The sequence below is a fragment of the Ranitomeya variabilis genome, chromosome 2 (assembly GCF_051348905.1).
Source record: "Ranitomeya variabilis isolate aRanVar5 chromosome 2, aRanVar5.hap1, whole genome shotgun sequence".
NCBI lineage: Eukaryota > Metazoa > Chordata > Amphibia > Anura > Dendrobatidae > Ranitomeya > Ranitomeya variabilis.
The window spans coordinates 175,327,041-175,344,252 of NC_135233.1; the positions used below are offsets into that span (position 1 = coordinate 175,327,041).

The 17,212-nt window shown below is 44.6% G+C and overlaps 1 protein-coding gene across 2 annotated transcripts in view; it reads right to left on the bottom strand.

Moving 5' to 3' along the window:
* Nucleotides 1–17,212, bottom strand: part of LOC143804786 (dihydroxyacetone phosphate acyltransferase-like) — a 236,278-nt gene that overhangs the window by 12,603 nt on the left and 206,463 nt on the right. For both annotated transcript variants that reach the window (XM_077283224.1, XM_077283225.1), the window contains exon 15: nt 13,888–13,949. In XM_077283224.1, the coding sequence (XP_077139339.1) occupies nt 13,888–13,949 (62 nt within the window). The remainder of the gene's footprint in view (nt 1–13,887; nt 13,950–17,212) is intronic.

A 17,212-nucleotide genomic window follows, 5' to 3' on the forward strand; every position in this document is an offset into this window, starting at 1 on the left:
CAGCTTTATTTAGTTGAGGACAACACCAGGGAGGGGCAGAAGCCGTTAGTAGGCCCTAACCACCATTTTTTTTTTTAAAACCACATAATGAGAGCCGGAAGGTTGAAGCTCAGCTTTATTTAGTTGAGGACAACACCAGGGAGGGGCAGAAGCCGTTAGTAGGCCCTAACCACCATTTTTTTTTTTTTTAAAACCACTTAATGAGAGCCGGAAGGTTGAAGCTCAGCTTTATTTAGTTGAGGACAACACCAGGGAGGGGCAGAAGCCGTTAGTAGGCCCTAACCACCATTTTTTTTTTTTTTAAAACCACATAATGAGAGCCGGAAGGTTGAAGCTCAGCTTTATTTAGTTGAGGACAACACCAGGGAGGGGCAGAAGCCGTTAGTAGGCCCTAACCACCATTTTTTTTTTTAAAACCACATAATGAGAGCCGGAAGGTTGAAGCTCAGCTTTATTTAGTTGAGGACAACACCAGGGAGGGGCAGAAGCCGTTAGTAGGCCCTAACCACCATTTTTTTTTTTAAAACCACATAATGAGAGCCGGAAGGTTGAAGCTCAGCTTTATTTAGTTGAGGACAACACCAGGGAGGGGCAGAAGCCGTTAGTAGGCACTAACCACCATTTTTTTTTTTTTTAAAACCACTTAATGAGAGCCGGAAGGTTGAAGCTCAGCTTTATTTAGTTGAGGACAACACCAGGGAGGGGCAGAAGCCGTTAGTAGGCCCTAACCACCATTTTTTTTTTTTTTAAAACCACTTAATGAGAGCCGGAAGGTTGAAGCTCAGCTTTATTTAGTTGAGGACAACACCAGGGAGGGGCAGAAGCCGTTAGTAGGCCCTAACCACCATTTTTTTTTTAAAACCACTTAATGAGAGCCGGAAGGTTGAAGCTCAGCTTTATTTAGTTGAGGACAACACCAGGGAGGGGCAGAAGCCGTTAGTAGGCCCTAACCACCATTTTTTTTTTTAAAACCACATAATGAGAGCCGGAAGGTTGAAGCTCAGCTTTATTTAGTTGAGGACAACACCAGGGAGGGGCAGAAGCCGTTAGTAGGCCCTAACCACCATTTTTTTTTTAAAACCACATAATGAGAGCCGGAAGGTTGAAGCTCAGCTTTATTTAGTTGAGGACAACACCAGGGAGGGGCAGAAGCCGTTAGTAGGCCCTAACCACCATTTTTTTTTTAAAACCACTTAATGAGAGCCGGAAGGTTGAAGCTCAGCTTTATTTAGTTGAGGACAACACCAGGGAGGGGCAGAAGCCGTTAGTAGGCCCTAACCACCATTTTTTTTTTTAAAACCACATAATGAGAGCCGGAAGGTTGAAGCTCAGCTTTATTTAGTTGAGGACAACACCAGGGAGGGGCAGAAGCCGTTAGTAGGCCCTAACCACCATTTTTTTTTTTAAAACCACATAATGAGAGCCGGAAGGTTGAAGCTCAGCTTTATTTAGTTGAGGACAACACCAGGGAGGGGCAGAAGCCGTTAGTAGGCCCTAACCACCATTTTTTTTTTTTTTAAAACCACTTAATGAGAGCCGGAAGGTTGAAGCTCAGCTTTATTTAGTTGAGGACAACACCAGGGAGGGGCAGAAGCCGTTAGTAGGCCCTAACCACCATTTTTTTTTTTTTTAAAACCACTTAATGAGAGCCGGAAGGTTGAAGCTCAGCTTTATTTAGTTGAGGACAACACCAGGGAGGGGCAGAAGCCGTTAGTAGGCCCTAACCACCATTTTTTTTTTTTTTAAAACCACTTAATGAGAGCCGGAAGGTTGAAGCTCAGCTTTATTTAGTTGAGGACAACACCAGGGAGGGGCAGAAGCCGTTAGTAGGCCCTAACCACCATTTTTTTTTTAAAACCACTTAATGAGAGCCGGAAGGTTGAAGCTCAGCTTTATTTAGTTGAGGACAACACCAGGGAGGGGCAGAAGCCGTTAGTAGGCCCTAACCACCATTTTTTTTTTTAAAACCACATAATGAGAGCCGGAAGGTTGAAGCTCAGCTTTATTTAGTTGAGGACAACACCAGGGAGGGGCAGAAGCCGTTAGTAGGCCCTAACCACCATTTTTTTTTTAAAACCACATAATGAGAGCCGGAAGGTTGAAGCTCAGCTTTATTTAGTTGAGGACAACACCAGGGAGGGGCAGAAGCCGTTAGTAGGCCCTAACCACCATTTTTTTTTTAAAACCACTTAATGAGAGCCGGAAGGTTGAAGCTCAGCTTTATTTAGTTGAGGACAACACCAGGGAGGGGCAGAAGCCGTTAGTAGGCCCTAACCACCATTTTTTTTTTTAAAACCACATAATGAGAGCCGGAAGGTTGAAGCTCAGCTTTATTTAGTTGAGGACAACACCAGGGAGGGGCAGAAGCCGTTAGTAGGCCCTAACCACCATTTTTTTTTTAAAACCACTTAATGAGAGCCGGAAGGTTGAAGCTCAGCTTTATTTAGTTGAGGACAACACCAGGGAGGGGCAGAAGCCGTTAGTAGGCCCTAACCACCATTTTTTTTTTTTTTAAAACCACATAATGAGAGCCGGAAGGTTGAAGCTCAGCTTTATTTAGTTGAGGGCAACACCAGGGAGGGGCAGAAGCCGTTAGTAGGCCCTAACCACCATTTTTTTTTTAAACCACATAATGAGAGCCGGAAGGTTGAAGCTCAGCTTTATTTAGTTGAGGACAACACCAGGGAGGGGCAGAAGCCGTTAGTAGGCCCTAACCACCATTTTTTTTTTTAAAACCACATAATGAGAGCCGGAAGGTTGAAGCTCAGCTTTATTTAGTTGAGGGCAACACCAGGGAGGGGCAGAAGCCGTTAGTAGGCCCTAACCAAAGTTGAAGGCCAAATGCAGTTTAATTTCTGATACTATAGGCCGAAAGCCAGAAGGTGGAAGTTCCGATTTAGACAGTGGAGGACAATTTGAATTAGGGACTGCAGACAGACTTAGTAGGCTGTCCCCTGTGGACCATGCATCCACCACATTAACCCATTGCGCCGTAATGGACACGTAATCTTCCGTGGCCATGGCTACAGGTCCATGCGTCTGTTGTCAGGTGCACCTTTGTACTCACAGATTGCCAGAGTGCATGGACAATGCGGTCTTCTACATGCTGGTGGAGGGTTGGGATGGCTTTTCTCGCAAAAGAAGTGTCGACTGGTTAGCTTGTAGCGTGGTACAGCGTAGTCCATCATGGCCTTATTAATAGTAAATAAAATATATAACTAGGCTCTATGAACTTTTAAATAGGTTCCAGGGGTACACGGGCAGCATTGGTGTGGTCAGTGGAGGAGTATTGCAAGTAGGGGCTGCAGACAGGCTATCAAAGGCCTAAAATAACAAACAGTAGGCAGTCATGGCAGTTTTACATCGGTTACATGGATACACAGGCAGGCACTCCAGGCAGCATTGTGCTCAGTGGAGGAGTATTGCAAGTAGGGGCCGCAGACAGGCTATCAAAGGCCTAAAATAACAAACAGTAGGCAGTCATGGCAGTTTTACATCGGTTACATGGATACACAGGCAGGCACTCCAGGCAGCATTGTGGTCAGTGGAGGAGTATTGCAAGTAGGGGCCGCAGACAGGCTATCAAAGGCCTAAAATAACAAACAGTAGGCAGTCATGGCAGTTTTACATCGGTTACATGGATACACAGGCAGCTAGGTGGTGAGTGGAGGAGTATTTAAAGTAAGGACCGCAGACAGGCTATCAAAGGCCTAACATAACAAACAATAGGCTCATGGCAGTTTTACAGCGGTTACATGGATACACGGGCAGGCAGCTTGGTGGTGAGTGGAGGAGTATTTAAAGTATGGACCGCAGACAGGCTTCGAAGGCCTAACACAATAAAATGGGCTGGCTGTAGGCACTTTAAAATTGGTTCCAGGGGTACACGGGCAGCAGTGGTCTGGTCAGTGGAGGACTAGTGGAAGGAGGGAGCGCAGAAAGGCTTCAAAGGCCTAACATAACAAACAATAGGCTCATGGCAGTTTTACAGCGGTTACATGGATACACGGGCAGGCAGCTTGGTGGTGGTGAGTGGAGGAGTATTTAAAGTAGGGACCGCAGACAGGCTATCAAAGGCCTAACATAAAAAAACAATAGGCTCATGGCAGTTTCACAGCGGTTACATGGATACACGGGCAGGCAGCTTGGTGGTGGTGAGTGGAGGAGTATTTAAAGTAGGGACCGCAGACAGGCTATCAAAGGCCTAACATAACAAACAATAGGCTCATGGCAGTTTTACAGCGGTTACATGGATACACGGGCAGGCAGCTTGGTGGTGAGTGGAGGAGTATTTAAAGTATGGACCGCAGACAGGCTTCGAAGGCCTAACACAATAAAATGGGCTGGCTGTAGGCACTTTAAAATTGGTTCCAGGGGTACACGGGCAGCAGTGGTCTGGTCAGTGGAGGCCTAGTGGAAGGAGGGACCGCAGACAGGCTTCGAAGGCCTAACACAATAAAATGGGCTGGCTGTAGGCACTTTAAAATTGGTTCCAGGGGTACACGGGCAGCAGTGGTCTGGTCAGTGGAGGACTAGTGGAAGGAGGGAGCGCAGAAAGGCTTCAAAGGCCTAAAATAACAAACAATAGGCTCATGGCAGTTTTACAGCGGTTACATGGATACACGGGCAGGCAGCTTGGTGGTCAGTGGAGGAGTAGGGACCGCAGACAGGCTATCAAAGGCCTAAAATAACAAACAATAGGCTCATGGCAGTTTTACAGCGGTTACATGGATACACGGGCAGGCAGCTTGGTGCTGAGTGGAGGAGTAGTGCAAGGAGTGTCTGTCCCAGTACTCCCAAAATATAAATAGATGTTAATGTCTCGCAAAACAACCAAAACAAAAAAAAAGATGGCATACTTAGGTACAGGGGTGGGCTCATCTGCTGTGTTTCTGACATAGTAATTTGGCAGTAACTATTTAATGGTGCCAATATAGGACACAGACACAGACTACTTTAAGTTGCATCATAGATGTCTACAAATTTGTATTGTCAGTGCCAGACATTGAATGATGTCAGCGAATAGACTAAAGATTGGTGGAGCTGTGCGACATAATTTTGCACGTAGTAGAGCCCAGTTTGAGCTGGGGTAGGGGGGAACTCTCTTGAGGCCGGCGGGACCGCCCCAGGGCCACTCATGTTACAACGGTGTGTCTGACGTTGGGTGCGCACCACCACCGCCAGAGACACTACATTGTACTATGAGGGACCCAGTAGCAATGCCGTCAACCAAAAGCGAGCACACCCACCTCTTCAGACAAACAGCAGTCTCACGGGTGCTTGCGCCAAGTCGCGATACCACGGCCCCGTGTGGGGAGTTTGGCCATTTAGGGAGGTGTAAACATGTCGTATGCTGTACAATCTGCAGCAGCAAATTAGACATTAGAAAAGTAATTCACAGGCAAGAGCTTTTCATAGGAAAGCTAGGTGTCGGCCGGGCAAGGTGGGGCAAAAGATTTTGAAATCCAGTTGTGGTTCATTTTAATGAATGTTAGATCGTCAACATTTTGGGTAGCCAGACGAGTCCTTTTTTCGGTTAATATTGACCCTGCAGCACTGAATACTCTTTCTGATAGGACACTTGCTGCCGGGCAAGCAAGCTCCTGCAATGCATATTCTGCCAATTCTGGCCAGGTGTCTAATTTGGAGGCCCAGTAATCAAATGGGAATGACGGTTGAGGGAGAACATCGATAAGGGATGAAAAATAGTTAGTAACCATACTGGACAAATGTTGTCTCCTGTCACTTTCAATTGATGCAGCAGTACCTGTCCTGTCTGCGGTCATAGCAAAATCACTCCACAACCTGGTCAGAAAACCCCTCTGTCCAACGCCACTTCTGATGTGTGCACCCCTAACACTCCTAGTCTGCTGCCCCCTGGAGCTCGTGTGAGAACGATCACGTGCGCTGTGTGCTGGGAATGCCTGAAGCAAACGGTCAACAAGAGTTGATTGTTTGGTTGCTAATATTAGTTCCAAGTTCTCATGTGGCATAATATTTTGCAATTTGCCTTTATAGCGTGGATCAAGGAGGCAGGCCAACCAGTAATCGTCATCGTTCATCATTTTCGTAATGCGTGTGTCCCTTTGTAGGATACGTAAGGCATAATCCGCCATGTGGGCCAAAGTTCCACTTGTCAAATCTCCGGTTGTGATTGGTTGAGGGGCAGTTGCAGGCAAATCTACGTCACTTGTGTCCCTCAAAAAACCAGAACCCGGCCGTGACACGCAACCAATTTCCTGTGCCCCCGTGAAAGTTTCCGCATTAAAAATATACTCATCCCCATCATCCTCCTCGTCCTCCACCTCCTCTTCGCCCGCTACCTCGTCCTGTACACTGCCCTGACCAGACAATGGCTGACTGTCATCAAGGCTTCCCTCTTCCTCTGGTGCAGACGCCTGCTCCTTTATGTGCGTCAAACTTTGCATCAGCAGACGCATTAGGGGGATGCTCATGCTTATTACGGCGTTGTCTGCACTAACCAGCCGTGTGCATTCCTCAAAACACTGAAGGACTTGACACATGTCTTGTATCTTCGACCACTGCACACCTGACAACTCCATGTCTGCCATCCTACTGCCTGCCCGTGTATCCTCCCACAAATAAATAACAGCACGCCTCTGTTCGCACAGTCTCTGAAGCATGTGCAGTGTTGAGTTCCACCTTGTTGCAACGTCTATGATTAGGCGATGCTGGGGAAGGTTCAAAGACCGCTGATAGGTCTGCATACGGCTGGCGTGTACAGGCGAACGTCGGATATGTGAGCAAAGTGCACGCACTTTGAGGAGCAGGTCGGAGAACCCAGGATAAGTTTTCAATAAGCACTGCACCACCAGGTTTAAGGTGTGAGCCAGGCAAGGAATGTGTTTCAGTTGGGAAAGGGAGATGGCAGCCATGAAATTCCTTCCGTTATCACTCACTACCTTGCCTGCCTCAAGATCTACTGTGCCCAGCCACGACTGCGTTTCTTGTTGCAAGAACTCGGACAGAACTTCCGCGGTGTGTCTGTTGTCGCCCAAACACTTCATAGCCAATACAGCCTGCTGACGCTTGGCAGTAGCTGGCCCATAATGGGACAACTGGTGTGCAACAGTGTCATCTGCCGATGGAGTGGTTGGCCGACTGCGTTCTGTGGAAGAGCTGTAGCTTCTGCAGGAGGACGAGGAGGAGGAGGAGGAGGAGGGGGTGCGAACGCCTACAGCCAACTGTTTCCTAGACCGTGGGCTAGGCACAACTGTCCCTAAATTGATGTCGCCTGTGGACCCTGCATCCACCACATTCACCCAGTGTGCCGTGATGGACACATAACGTCCCTGGCCATGCCTACTGGTCCATGCATCTGTAGTCAGGTGCACCTTTGTACTCACAGATTGCCTGAGTGCATGGACGATGCGCTGTTTAACATGCTGGTGCAGGGCTGGGATGGCTTTTCTGGAAAAAAAGTGTCGACTGGGTAGCTCGTATCGTGGTTCAGCGTACTCCATCAGGGCTTTGAAAGCTTCGCTTTCAACTAACCGGTAGGGCATCATCTCTAACGAGATTAGTCTAGCTATGTGGGCGTTAAAACCCTGTGTACGCGGATGCGAGGATAAGTACTTCCTTTTTCTAACCAGAGTCTCATGTAGGGTGAGCTGGACTGGAGAGCTGTAGATCGTGGAACTTTCGGGTGTGCCGGTGGACATGGCAGACTGAGAGACGGTTGGAGACGGTATTGTTTCCGCCGGTGCCCTACATGCAATATTTCCTCCTACAAAACTGGTGATTCCCTGACCCTGACTGCTTTTGGCTGGCAAAGAAACCTGCACAGATACTGCCGGTGGTGCGGAAAATGGTGGCCTTACAGTGACGGAAGGGATGTTGCGTTGCTGACTAGCTTCATTGGCCGAGGGTGCTACAACCTTGAGGGACGTTTGGTAGTTAGTCCAGGCTTGAGAATGCATGGTGGTTAAGTGTCTATGCATGCAACTAGTATTTAGACTTTTCAGATTCTGACCTCTGCTTAAGCTAGTTGAACATTTTTGACAGATGACTTTGCGCTGATCAGTTGGATGTTGTTTAAAAAAATGCCAGACTGCACTCTTCCTAGACTCTGATCCCTTTTCAGGGATTGCAGACTGAGCTTTAACCGGATGGCAACGCTGTGCTCCAACAGGTTTTGGCTTTGACACGCGTTTTGGTCCAGATACGGGCCCGGCAGATGGAACCTGTTGCGATGTTGATGCCTGCTGCGGCCCCTCCTCCACCTCCGCTTCTGAACTACTGCCGCCTGCACCCTGTTCCCCCAATGGCTGCCAATCGGGGTCAATAACTGGGTCATCTATTACCTCCTCTTCGAGCTCGTGTGCAACTTCGTCTGTGTCACTGTGTCGGTCGGTGGTATAGCGTTCGTGGCGGGGCAACATAGTCTCATCAGGGTCTGATTGTGGATCTGTACCCTGAGAGGGCAATGTGGTGGTCTGAGTCAAAGGAGCAGCATAGTACTCTGGCTGTGGCTGTGCATCAGTGCACTCCATGTCAGAATATACTTGTAATGGGCATGGCCTGTTAAATGTTTCACTTTCTAAGCCAGGGACGGTATGTGTAAAGAGCTCCATGGAGTGACCCGTTGTGTCGCCTGCTGCATCCTTCTCTCTTGTTGTAGTTTTTGCTGAGGAGGACAAGGAAGCGACTTGTCCCTGACCGTGAACATCCACAAGCGACGCGCTGCTTTTACATTTACCAGTTTCGGAAGAGGAGGCAAAAGAGCTAGAGGCTGAGTCTGCAATGTAAGCCAAAACTTGCTGTTGCTGCTCCGCCTTTAAAAGCGGTTTTCCTACTCCCAGAAAAGAGAGCGTTCGAGGCCTTGTGTAGCCTGACGACGAAACTGGCTCCACAGCTCCAGACTTAGGTGGAATATTTTTATCCCCACGACCACCTGATGCTCCACTACCACTACCATCATTACCAGCTGACAATGAACGCCCACGACGACCTCTTGCACCAGACTTCCTCATTGTTTTAAAATCTTAACCAAAGTAACTTTATTTGTTGCTATCAAACAACTTACACGGTGAGCTATAACTTCAGTATGATTTCAATATCCCTTAACAGGTTGGTGAGACCACAAGGAAAATCAGGCACAATGTTACACACTCTGTTTTCTGTGGCACAAAATCACAGAGATGACACACACGCAGGACTGTCACTCAAGCACTAATGTCAATATTAATCTCCCACCTAATTTATTTATTTTTTTTTCTCAGGGAGACTTTAGAAACCAAATAATATTAAAAAAAAAAAAAAAAAAGGCTTTCTATGGCCCACAATTAGAGAGAGAGAGGTGGCACAACCAGGAGTCAAGACTGGCGCACAAGCTGAAAGGGCAATATTACTCTCCCACTGTTTTTTATGTTTTTTTTGTTTTTTTCAGGGAGACTTTAGAAACCAAATAATATTAAAAAAACCAAAAAAAAAAAAGGCTTTCTATGGCCCACTGAATGAGAGGGAGAGAGGTGGCACACCCAGGAGTCAAGACTGGCACACAAGCTGAAAGGGCAATATTACTCTCCCACTGTTTTTTTATGTATTTTTTGTTTTTTCAGGGAGACTTTAGAAACCCAATAATATTTAAAAAAAAAAATAAATAGGCTTTCTATGGCCCACTGAATGAGAGGGAGAGAGGTGGCACACCCAGGAGTCAAGACTGGCACACAAGCTGAAAGGGCAATATTACTCTCCCACTGTTTTTTTAGGTTTTTTTTTTTTTTTCAGGGAGAATTAGAAACCAAATAATATTAAAAAAAAAAAAAATAGGCTTTCTATGGCCCACTGAATGAAAGGGAGAGAGGTGGCACACCCAGGAGTCAAGACTGGCACACAAGCTGAAAGGGCAATATTACTCTCCCACTGTTTTTTTATGTATTTTTTGTTTTTTCAGGGAGACTTTAGAAACCCAATAATATTTAAAAAAAAAAATAAATAGGCTTTCTATGGCCCACTGAATGAGAGGGAGAGAGGTGGCACACCCAGGAGTCAAGACTGGCACACAAGCTGAAAGGGCAATATTACTCTCCCACTGTTTTTTTAGGTTTTTTTTTTTTTTCAGGGAGACTTTAGAAACCAAATAATATTAAAAAAAAAAAAAAAAAAAAAAAAAAATAGGCTTGCTATAGCCCACTGAATGAGAGATAGCACACACAGCAGTGGCACACAAGCCCTGACTGAGGCCAATATTTTTCTCCCACTGATTGATGTAGTGTTTTTGTGTTGAGGTAGAATTTAGAACACAAATCACGGAAAAAATAAATAGGCTTTCTATGGCCCACTGAATGAAAGGGAGAGAGGTGGCACACCCAGGAGTCAAGACTGGCACACAAGCTGAAAGGGCAATATTACTCTCCCACTGTTTTTTTATGTATTTTTTGTTTTTTCAGGGAGACTTTAGAAACCCAATAATATTTTAAAAAAAAAATAAATAGGCTTTCTATGGCCCACTGAATGAGAGGGAGAGAGGTGGCACACCCAGGAGTCAAGACTGGCACACAAGCTGAAAGGGCAATATTACTCTCCCACTGTTTTTTTAGGTTTTTTTTTTTTTTTCAGGGAGAATTAGAAACCAAATAATATTAAAAAAAAAAAAAAAATAGGCTTTCTATGGCCCACTGAATGAAAGGGAGAGAGGTGGCACACCCAGGAGTCAAGACTGGCACACAAGCTGAAAGGGCAATATTACTCTCCCACTGTTTTTTTATGTATTTTTTGCTTTTTTCAGGGAGACTTTAGAAACCCAATAATATTTAAAAAAAAAAATAAATAGGCTTTCTATGGCCCACTGAATGAGAGGGAGAGAGGTGGCACACCCAGGAGTCAAGACTGGCACACAAGCTGAAAGGGCAATATTACTCTCCCACTGTTTTTTTAGGTTTTTTTTGTTTTTTCAGGGAGACTTTAGAAACCCAATAATATTTAAAAAAAAAAATAAATAGGCTTTCTATGGCCCACTGAATGAGAGGGAGAGAGGTGGCACACCCAGGAGTCAAGACTGGCACACAAGCTGAAAGGGCAATATTACTCTCCCACTGTTTTTTTATGTATTTTTTGTTTTTTCAGGGAGACTTTAGAAACCCAATAATATTTAAAAAAAAAAATAAATAGGCTTTCTATGGCCCACTGAATGAGAGGGAGAGAGGTGGCACACCCAGGAGTCAAGACTGGCACACAAGCTGAAAGGGCAATATTACTCTCCCACTGTTTTTTTAGGTTTTTTTTTTTTTTTCAGGGAGAATTAGAAACCAAATAATATTAAAAAAAAAAAAAAAATAGGCTTTCTATGGCCCACTGAATGAAAGGGAGAGAGGTGGCACACCCAGGAGTCAAGACTGGCACACAAGCTGAAAGGGCAATATTACTCTCCCACTGTTTTTTTATGTATTTTTTGTTTTTTTCAGGGAGACTTTAGAAACCCAATAATATTTAAAAAAAAAAATAAATAGGCTTTCTATGGCCCACTGAATGAGAGGGAGAGAGGTGGCACACCCAGGAGTCAAGACTGGCACACAAGCTGAAAGGGCAATATTACTCTCCCACTGTTTTTTTAGGTTTTTTTTTTTTTTCAGGGAGACTTTTGAAACCAAATAATATTAAAAAAAAAAAAAAAAAAAAAATATAGGCTTGCTATAGCCCACTGAATGAGAGATAGCGCACACACAGCAGTGGCACACAAGCCCTGACTGAGGCCAATATTTTTCTCCCACTGATTGATGTAGTGTTTCTGTGTTGAGGTAGATTTTAGAACACAAATCACGGAAAAAATAAATAGGCTTTCTATGGCCCACTCAGTGAGAGATGGCACACACAGGGATGGCACTGTAGCAGAAATGCCAATCTTAATCTCCCACAAAAAAAAAACAAAAAAAAAAAAAAAACTGTCCTACAATTACTATCTCCCTGCAGTAATGTAAGCCAGGTATGGCAGGCAGCAATAGGAGTGGACTGATGCACAAATTAAATAAAAAGTGTGGACAAACAAAAAAGATAGCTGTGCAGAAAGGAAGGAACAAGAGGATATGTGCTTTGAAAAAAGCAGTTGGTTTCCACAGTGGCGTACACACAGCAATACAGCTATCACGGAGCCTTCTAGGGCAGCCCAATGAGCTACAGCGCTGAGGGGAAAAAAAAAAAAAAATAGCTTCCACTGTTCCTGCACACCGAAGGTGGTGTTGGACAGTGGAAATCGCTGCAGCACAAGCGGTTTGGTGGTTAGTGGACCCTGCCTAACGCTCTCCCTGCTTCTGATGAAGCGGCAGCAACCTGTCCCTAAGCTCAGATCAGCAGCAGTAAGATGGCGGTCGGCGGGAACGCCCCTTTATAGCCCCTGTGACGCCGCAGACAGCAAGCCAATCACTGCAATGCCCTTCTCTAAGATGGTGGGGACCAGGATCTATGTCATCACGCTGCCCACACTCTGCGTTCACCTTCATTGGCTGAGAAATGGCGCTTTTCGCGTCATTGAAACGCGACTTTGGCGCGAAAGTCGCGTACCGCATGGCCGACAAGCACAGGGGTCGGATCGGGTTTCATGAGACGCCGACTTAGCCAAAAGTCGGCGACTTTTGAAAATGATCGACCCGTTTCGCTCAACCCTAGTAACAACTGACACACTCATCAAACACTGCTGAAAATCATATCCAAAAACCTTTATGAAACCTTGACTGTTTTTTTTTTACATAAAAATTAGACTCATTCAGGTGTCAGTGATTTTTCACATATATGAAAAAAAATAGACTGATTTTCATCATTGTGCTGGATCAGGCTTTCATCAGTGTGTCCATTTTTACCGTTAGCGATTTTCTCATTTGCTTACAATAATAAAATAAAAATCACAAAACTTCTCCTGTCCACTACAATGTTAAAAACAGATAGCACACTGATACCATCCAAGTACTATAACCATACACTTGTACAGTATGTGTAATTTTTTTTCCTGAACGTGGTTCAATAACAGACACGGTCAGCAAAATACAAGCAATACCCATGAATAGCATCATAAATTACAATGAGTAGGTGCTGTATCTGTCAAAATGACAGAACACATATGTAATTCACAGATGTCGGAAATAGGCCTAAGTCTCAAAATCACTCCAAAACCCCTCAAAATCCCACTGTATTATTCACATTTCACTGGCTGATAATTACATGCAAGACAGAATGTGGAGTCAGAGTCACAGAATAATCATCAGTGAGGAAATTGTGCTTGTTCAAAAAACTTTGGTACCGGGGTCTCAAAAGACAGATTGACTACCTGTCTGTTTGGATTTCTCCAGTCCTGATAAAGAGTTAGGGTGCTTTCACATTGCGCTTTTCTCCGGAACCCCCTGTAAAACGGGATTCAGGAGTATAAGCCGACAGGGTCATAGACTATAATGGTGCAGGCAGAGCGAACGTGAGCTCTGATGTGCATTATTTTTGGGCGCATACATCTACTGGGGCGGAGACCAGACGCAGTCTACTATGTCTGAGTGCCTGCCTCCAGTAGGCGTTCATGCCTGAAAATGATGCACGACATAGCGCACGTTCACTCTGCTGGAACCATTATAGTCTATGGCCCATCGGTACATACGTCAGCATCCTGTTTTGCAGATTGGGTCGGACACAAGTCTTGACGGGACCCACAAAAGTGGAGAAAAGCGCAATGTGAAATCACCCTTACAATTTTTAATATAATTCTTGAGTTGTGAGGTGCAGATTGATAATAAAGTGACTGCAATCTAGCTAATAAGAAATGCAAAGTTAAAATGACTATGACTTAATATTTTTATGACGTTATTTAAATAGACTGTTGTTAAATAGCAATTATACATGCAACAATCTATAAAATATCTATTATATATATATATATAGACATCTTACCAAGTGATGCTATTGCTTGTGTTACAGCTTTAATATCTGCTGACAAAAATGTTTCACCGGATCTAGTGATAAAAAAAAGGGTTACATAGATTAGCGGCATGAGTATTTTATGTATAGTGCATAAAAAATGTTTAACCCCTTAATGACAGAGCCAATTTTTTTTTTTCAATCTGACCAGTGTCACTTTATGTAGTAATAACTCTGGAACGCATCAACAAATCCCAGTGATTTTGAGACTGTTTTTTCGTGACACTTTATACTTTATGATAATGGTAAATTTAGGTCGATATGCTTTGTGTTTATTTATAAAAATATCAGAAATTTGAGAAAAATGTTAAAAAATAGCAATTTTCAAACTTTGAATGATTATCCCTTTAATCCAGATAGTCAAACCACAGCAAAACATTAATAAATAACATTTCCCTCATGTCTGCTTTACATCAGCACCATTTGTAAAATGTTATTTAATTTTGTTAGCCTTTTAGGAGGTTTAAAATTGTAGCAGTAATTTTTCATTTTTTCATGGAAATGTACAACATTTATTTTTTTAGGGACCTATTCATGTTTGAAGTGACTGTAGAGGCCCCATGTATTGGGAAACCCCCAAAAGTTATACCATTTTAAAAACAGCACCCCCTGACATATTGAAAACTGCTGTCAGGTAGTTTATTAACCCTTCAGGTGCTATTCAGGAATTAATGCAAAGTGGCATGACAGAAATGAAAAAGTGTATTTTGCACCAGGGCTCGTCGCTGCTGCCAAAGTCACTGCAACACATACAGAGTGGAATTACACCATGTCGGCACATCACATATTAACCGGTTAACTGGTAGGCCGAAAGACCTCTGTAGAAAAGTAAGTCGATGACCTGCGAGGTGCAAAGAGCGCACACTGATAGTGCTTTCTGCAGCAGCACATCCAGGCCGGGATAGTGACGGAGAAATTGATGTACCACCAGGTTGAGGAGGTGAGCCATACAAGGCAAGTGTATGAGTTTGCCCCAGCGTAGGGCCGCCACCAGGTTCGCACCGTGATCGCACACAGCCTTCCCTGGCTCCATGTTCAGTGCTCAAACTCGACATGGATAGCTGTCCCCAACTCTTGAGCTGTAACGGCGATCTCTAAGGCCGGCGTCACACTAGTGAGTTTTACGGACGTATGAGCGCATAAAATACGTCCAGAAAATACGCATTGCACACGGCCCAATGATTCTCTATGGGGCAGCTCCTATCTGCCGTATATTACACATCCGTAATATACGGTATGTTACGGCCGTAGAAAATCACAGCATGCTGCGTTTGTCAGCGTATTGCACAAAAAATACGCCAATGAAAGTCTATGGGGGCAAGAAAATTACTGATTACACACGGACCATGGTTGTGACTTGCGAGAAATACGCACCGCTGTCCTATAGAAAAGCCGGCAATTCAGTGCGGTGTACAGTAAAATCACACTGACATAATAGAATAGAGTAGGTAGAATAAATGTGTACACATAGAATAGGTATATATATATATATATATATATATATATATATATATATATATATATATATATATATATCTATCAGTGAGACACACCTGTATATATATATATATATATATATATATATATATATATATATATATATATATATATATATATATATATATATATATATATATATATATTGTAGGGATGTAACTCACTCAGGTGCGATGGCTGACACTTCAGGAGGCACGTTCCTTTAAAAGTTCATAGGTTTATTACACCATAAACCACGTGGCAAAATAACAGCAAACAAATAGCCTTTAGTTCAGGAAAAGGAAAAACAAAGTGTCCAGTCTTTCAGGCTCAGACCTGGACCTTTAACACACTCTGAAGGCTAGTAGCTCCACACCTATCCCTAGTGTTAAGCATTAGCCTGTCTTATATAGAGCTAACCACACCCAGTAACCCATCACATGATTAGCCATGTGGTCTGACATCACCACAGGTCCTGACAGACATATAGGTAGCTATGGCTACATAAGAGCGGCAAGCCATCTATGCGACACATATCTCCCGTCGATTAGACACCCTTTAGCCACGCTACATACCTCCCCCCTCTGCCTAAAGCCGTGGGGCTTGGCACTTTCCCCCACTAGACAAGGGATTCTTGACAGGGCATCAGCATTACCGTGCAGCTTTCCGGCCCTATGTTCCACATGGAAACAGAAGTCCTGCAGGGCTAAGAACCAACGGGTGACCCTAGCATTTCTACCCTTCGTTTCCCTCATCCACCTAAGTGGGGCATGGTCGGATATCAATCTAAATTTACGTCCCAGCAGATAGTACCGTAATGTGTCCACCGCCCATTTTATGGCCAAGCACTCCTTCTCAATGACTGAGTAGTTCTATTCAGACGAGGACAACTTCCTACTCAGATAGAGGACAGGATGCTCCTCCCCATGTAGCTCCTGGGAAAGGACTGCTCCCACCCCGACATCTGAGGCATCTGTCTGAAGAATAAACTCTTTTTTGAAGTTTGGGGCCATCAGAACGGGTTGCTTACACAAAGCCTCTTTCATTTCTTGGAAGGCTGACTCTGTTTCTTCGGACCACTTAACCATTACTGATTTTGTCCCTTTTAGCAGGTCAGTCAGAGGCGCAGCCATCGTGGCGAAGTTTGGGATGAAACTCCTGTAATATCCCACGATTCCCAGGAAGGCTTTAACTTGCTTCTTGGAAACTGGTTTTGGCCATGTTTGAATTGCCTCCACTTTACTGATTTGGGGTTTTATTTCTCCACGACCCACTATGTATCCAAGGTACTTAGCTTCTTCTTTACCCAAGGCACACTTCTTCGGGTTTATTGTAAATCCGGCCTCTCTGATAGCATCAAACACCGCTTGGACCTTTTCCAGATGACTCTCCCAGTCCAGGCTAAAGATGACGATATCATCCAGGTACGCAGCAGCGTATGCCTTATGGGGTGCAAGGACTCTATCCATAGCCCTCTGGAAGGTCGCCGGAGCTCCCTGTAGGCCAAACGGCATCCAGACATACTGGAAACATCCATCTGGTGTAGAAAACGCCGTCTTCTCCTTGGCTTCCTGTGCCATGGGGATCGGCCAATACCCTTTCGTCAAATCCAAGGTGGTTATGTACCTGGCAGGTCCAAGCCTTTCGATGAGCTCATCAACGCGGGGCATGGGATAAGCATCAAACTTGGAGACCTCATTCAACTTCCGATAGTCGTTGCAAAACCTCCACTCTCCATCAGGTTTTGGGACCAGGACAATTGGGCTCGACCAACCGCTCTTGGATTCCTCAATGACTCAAAGCTTCAACATACGCTCCACTT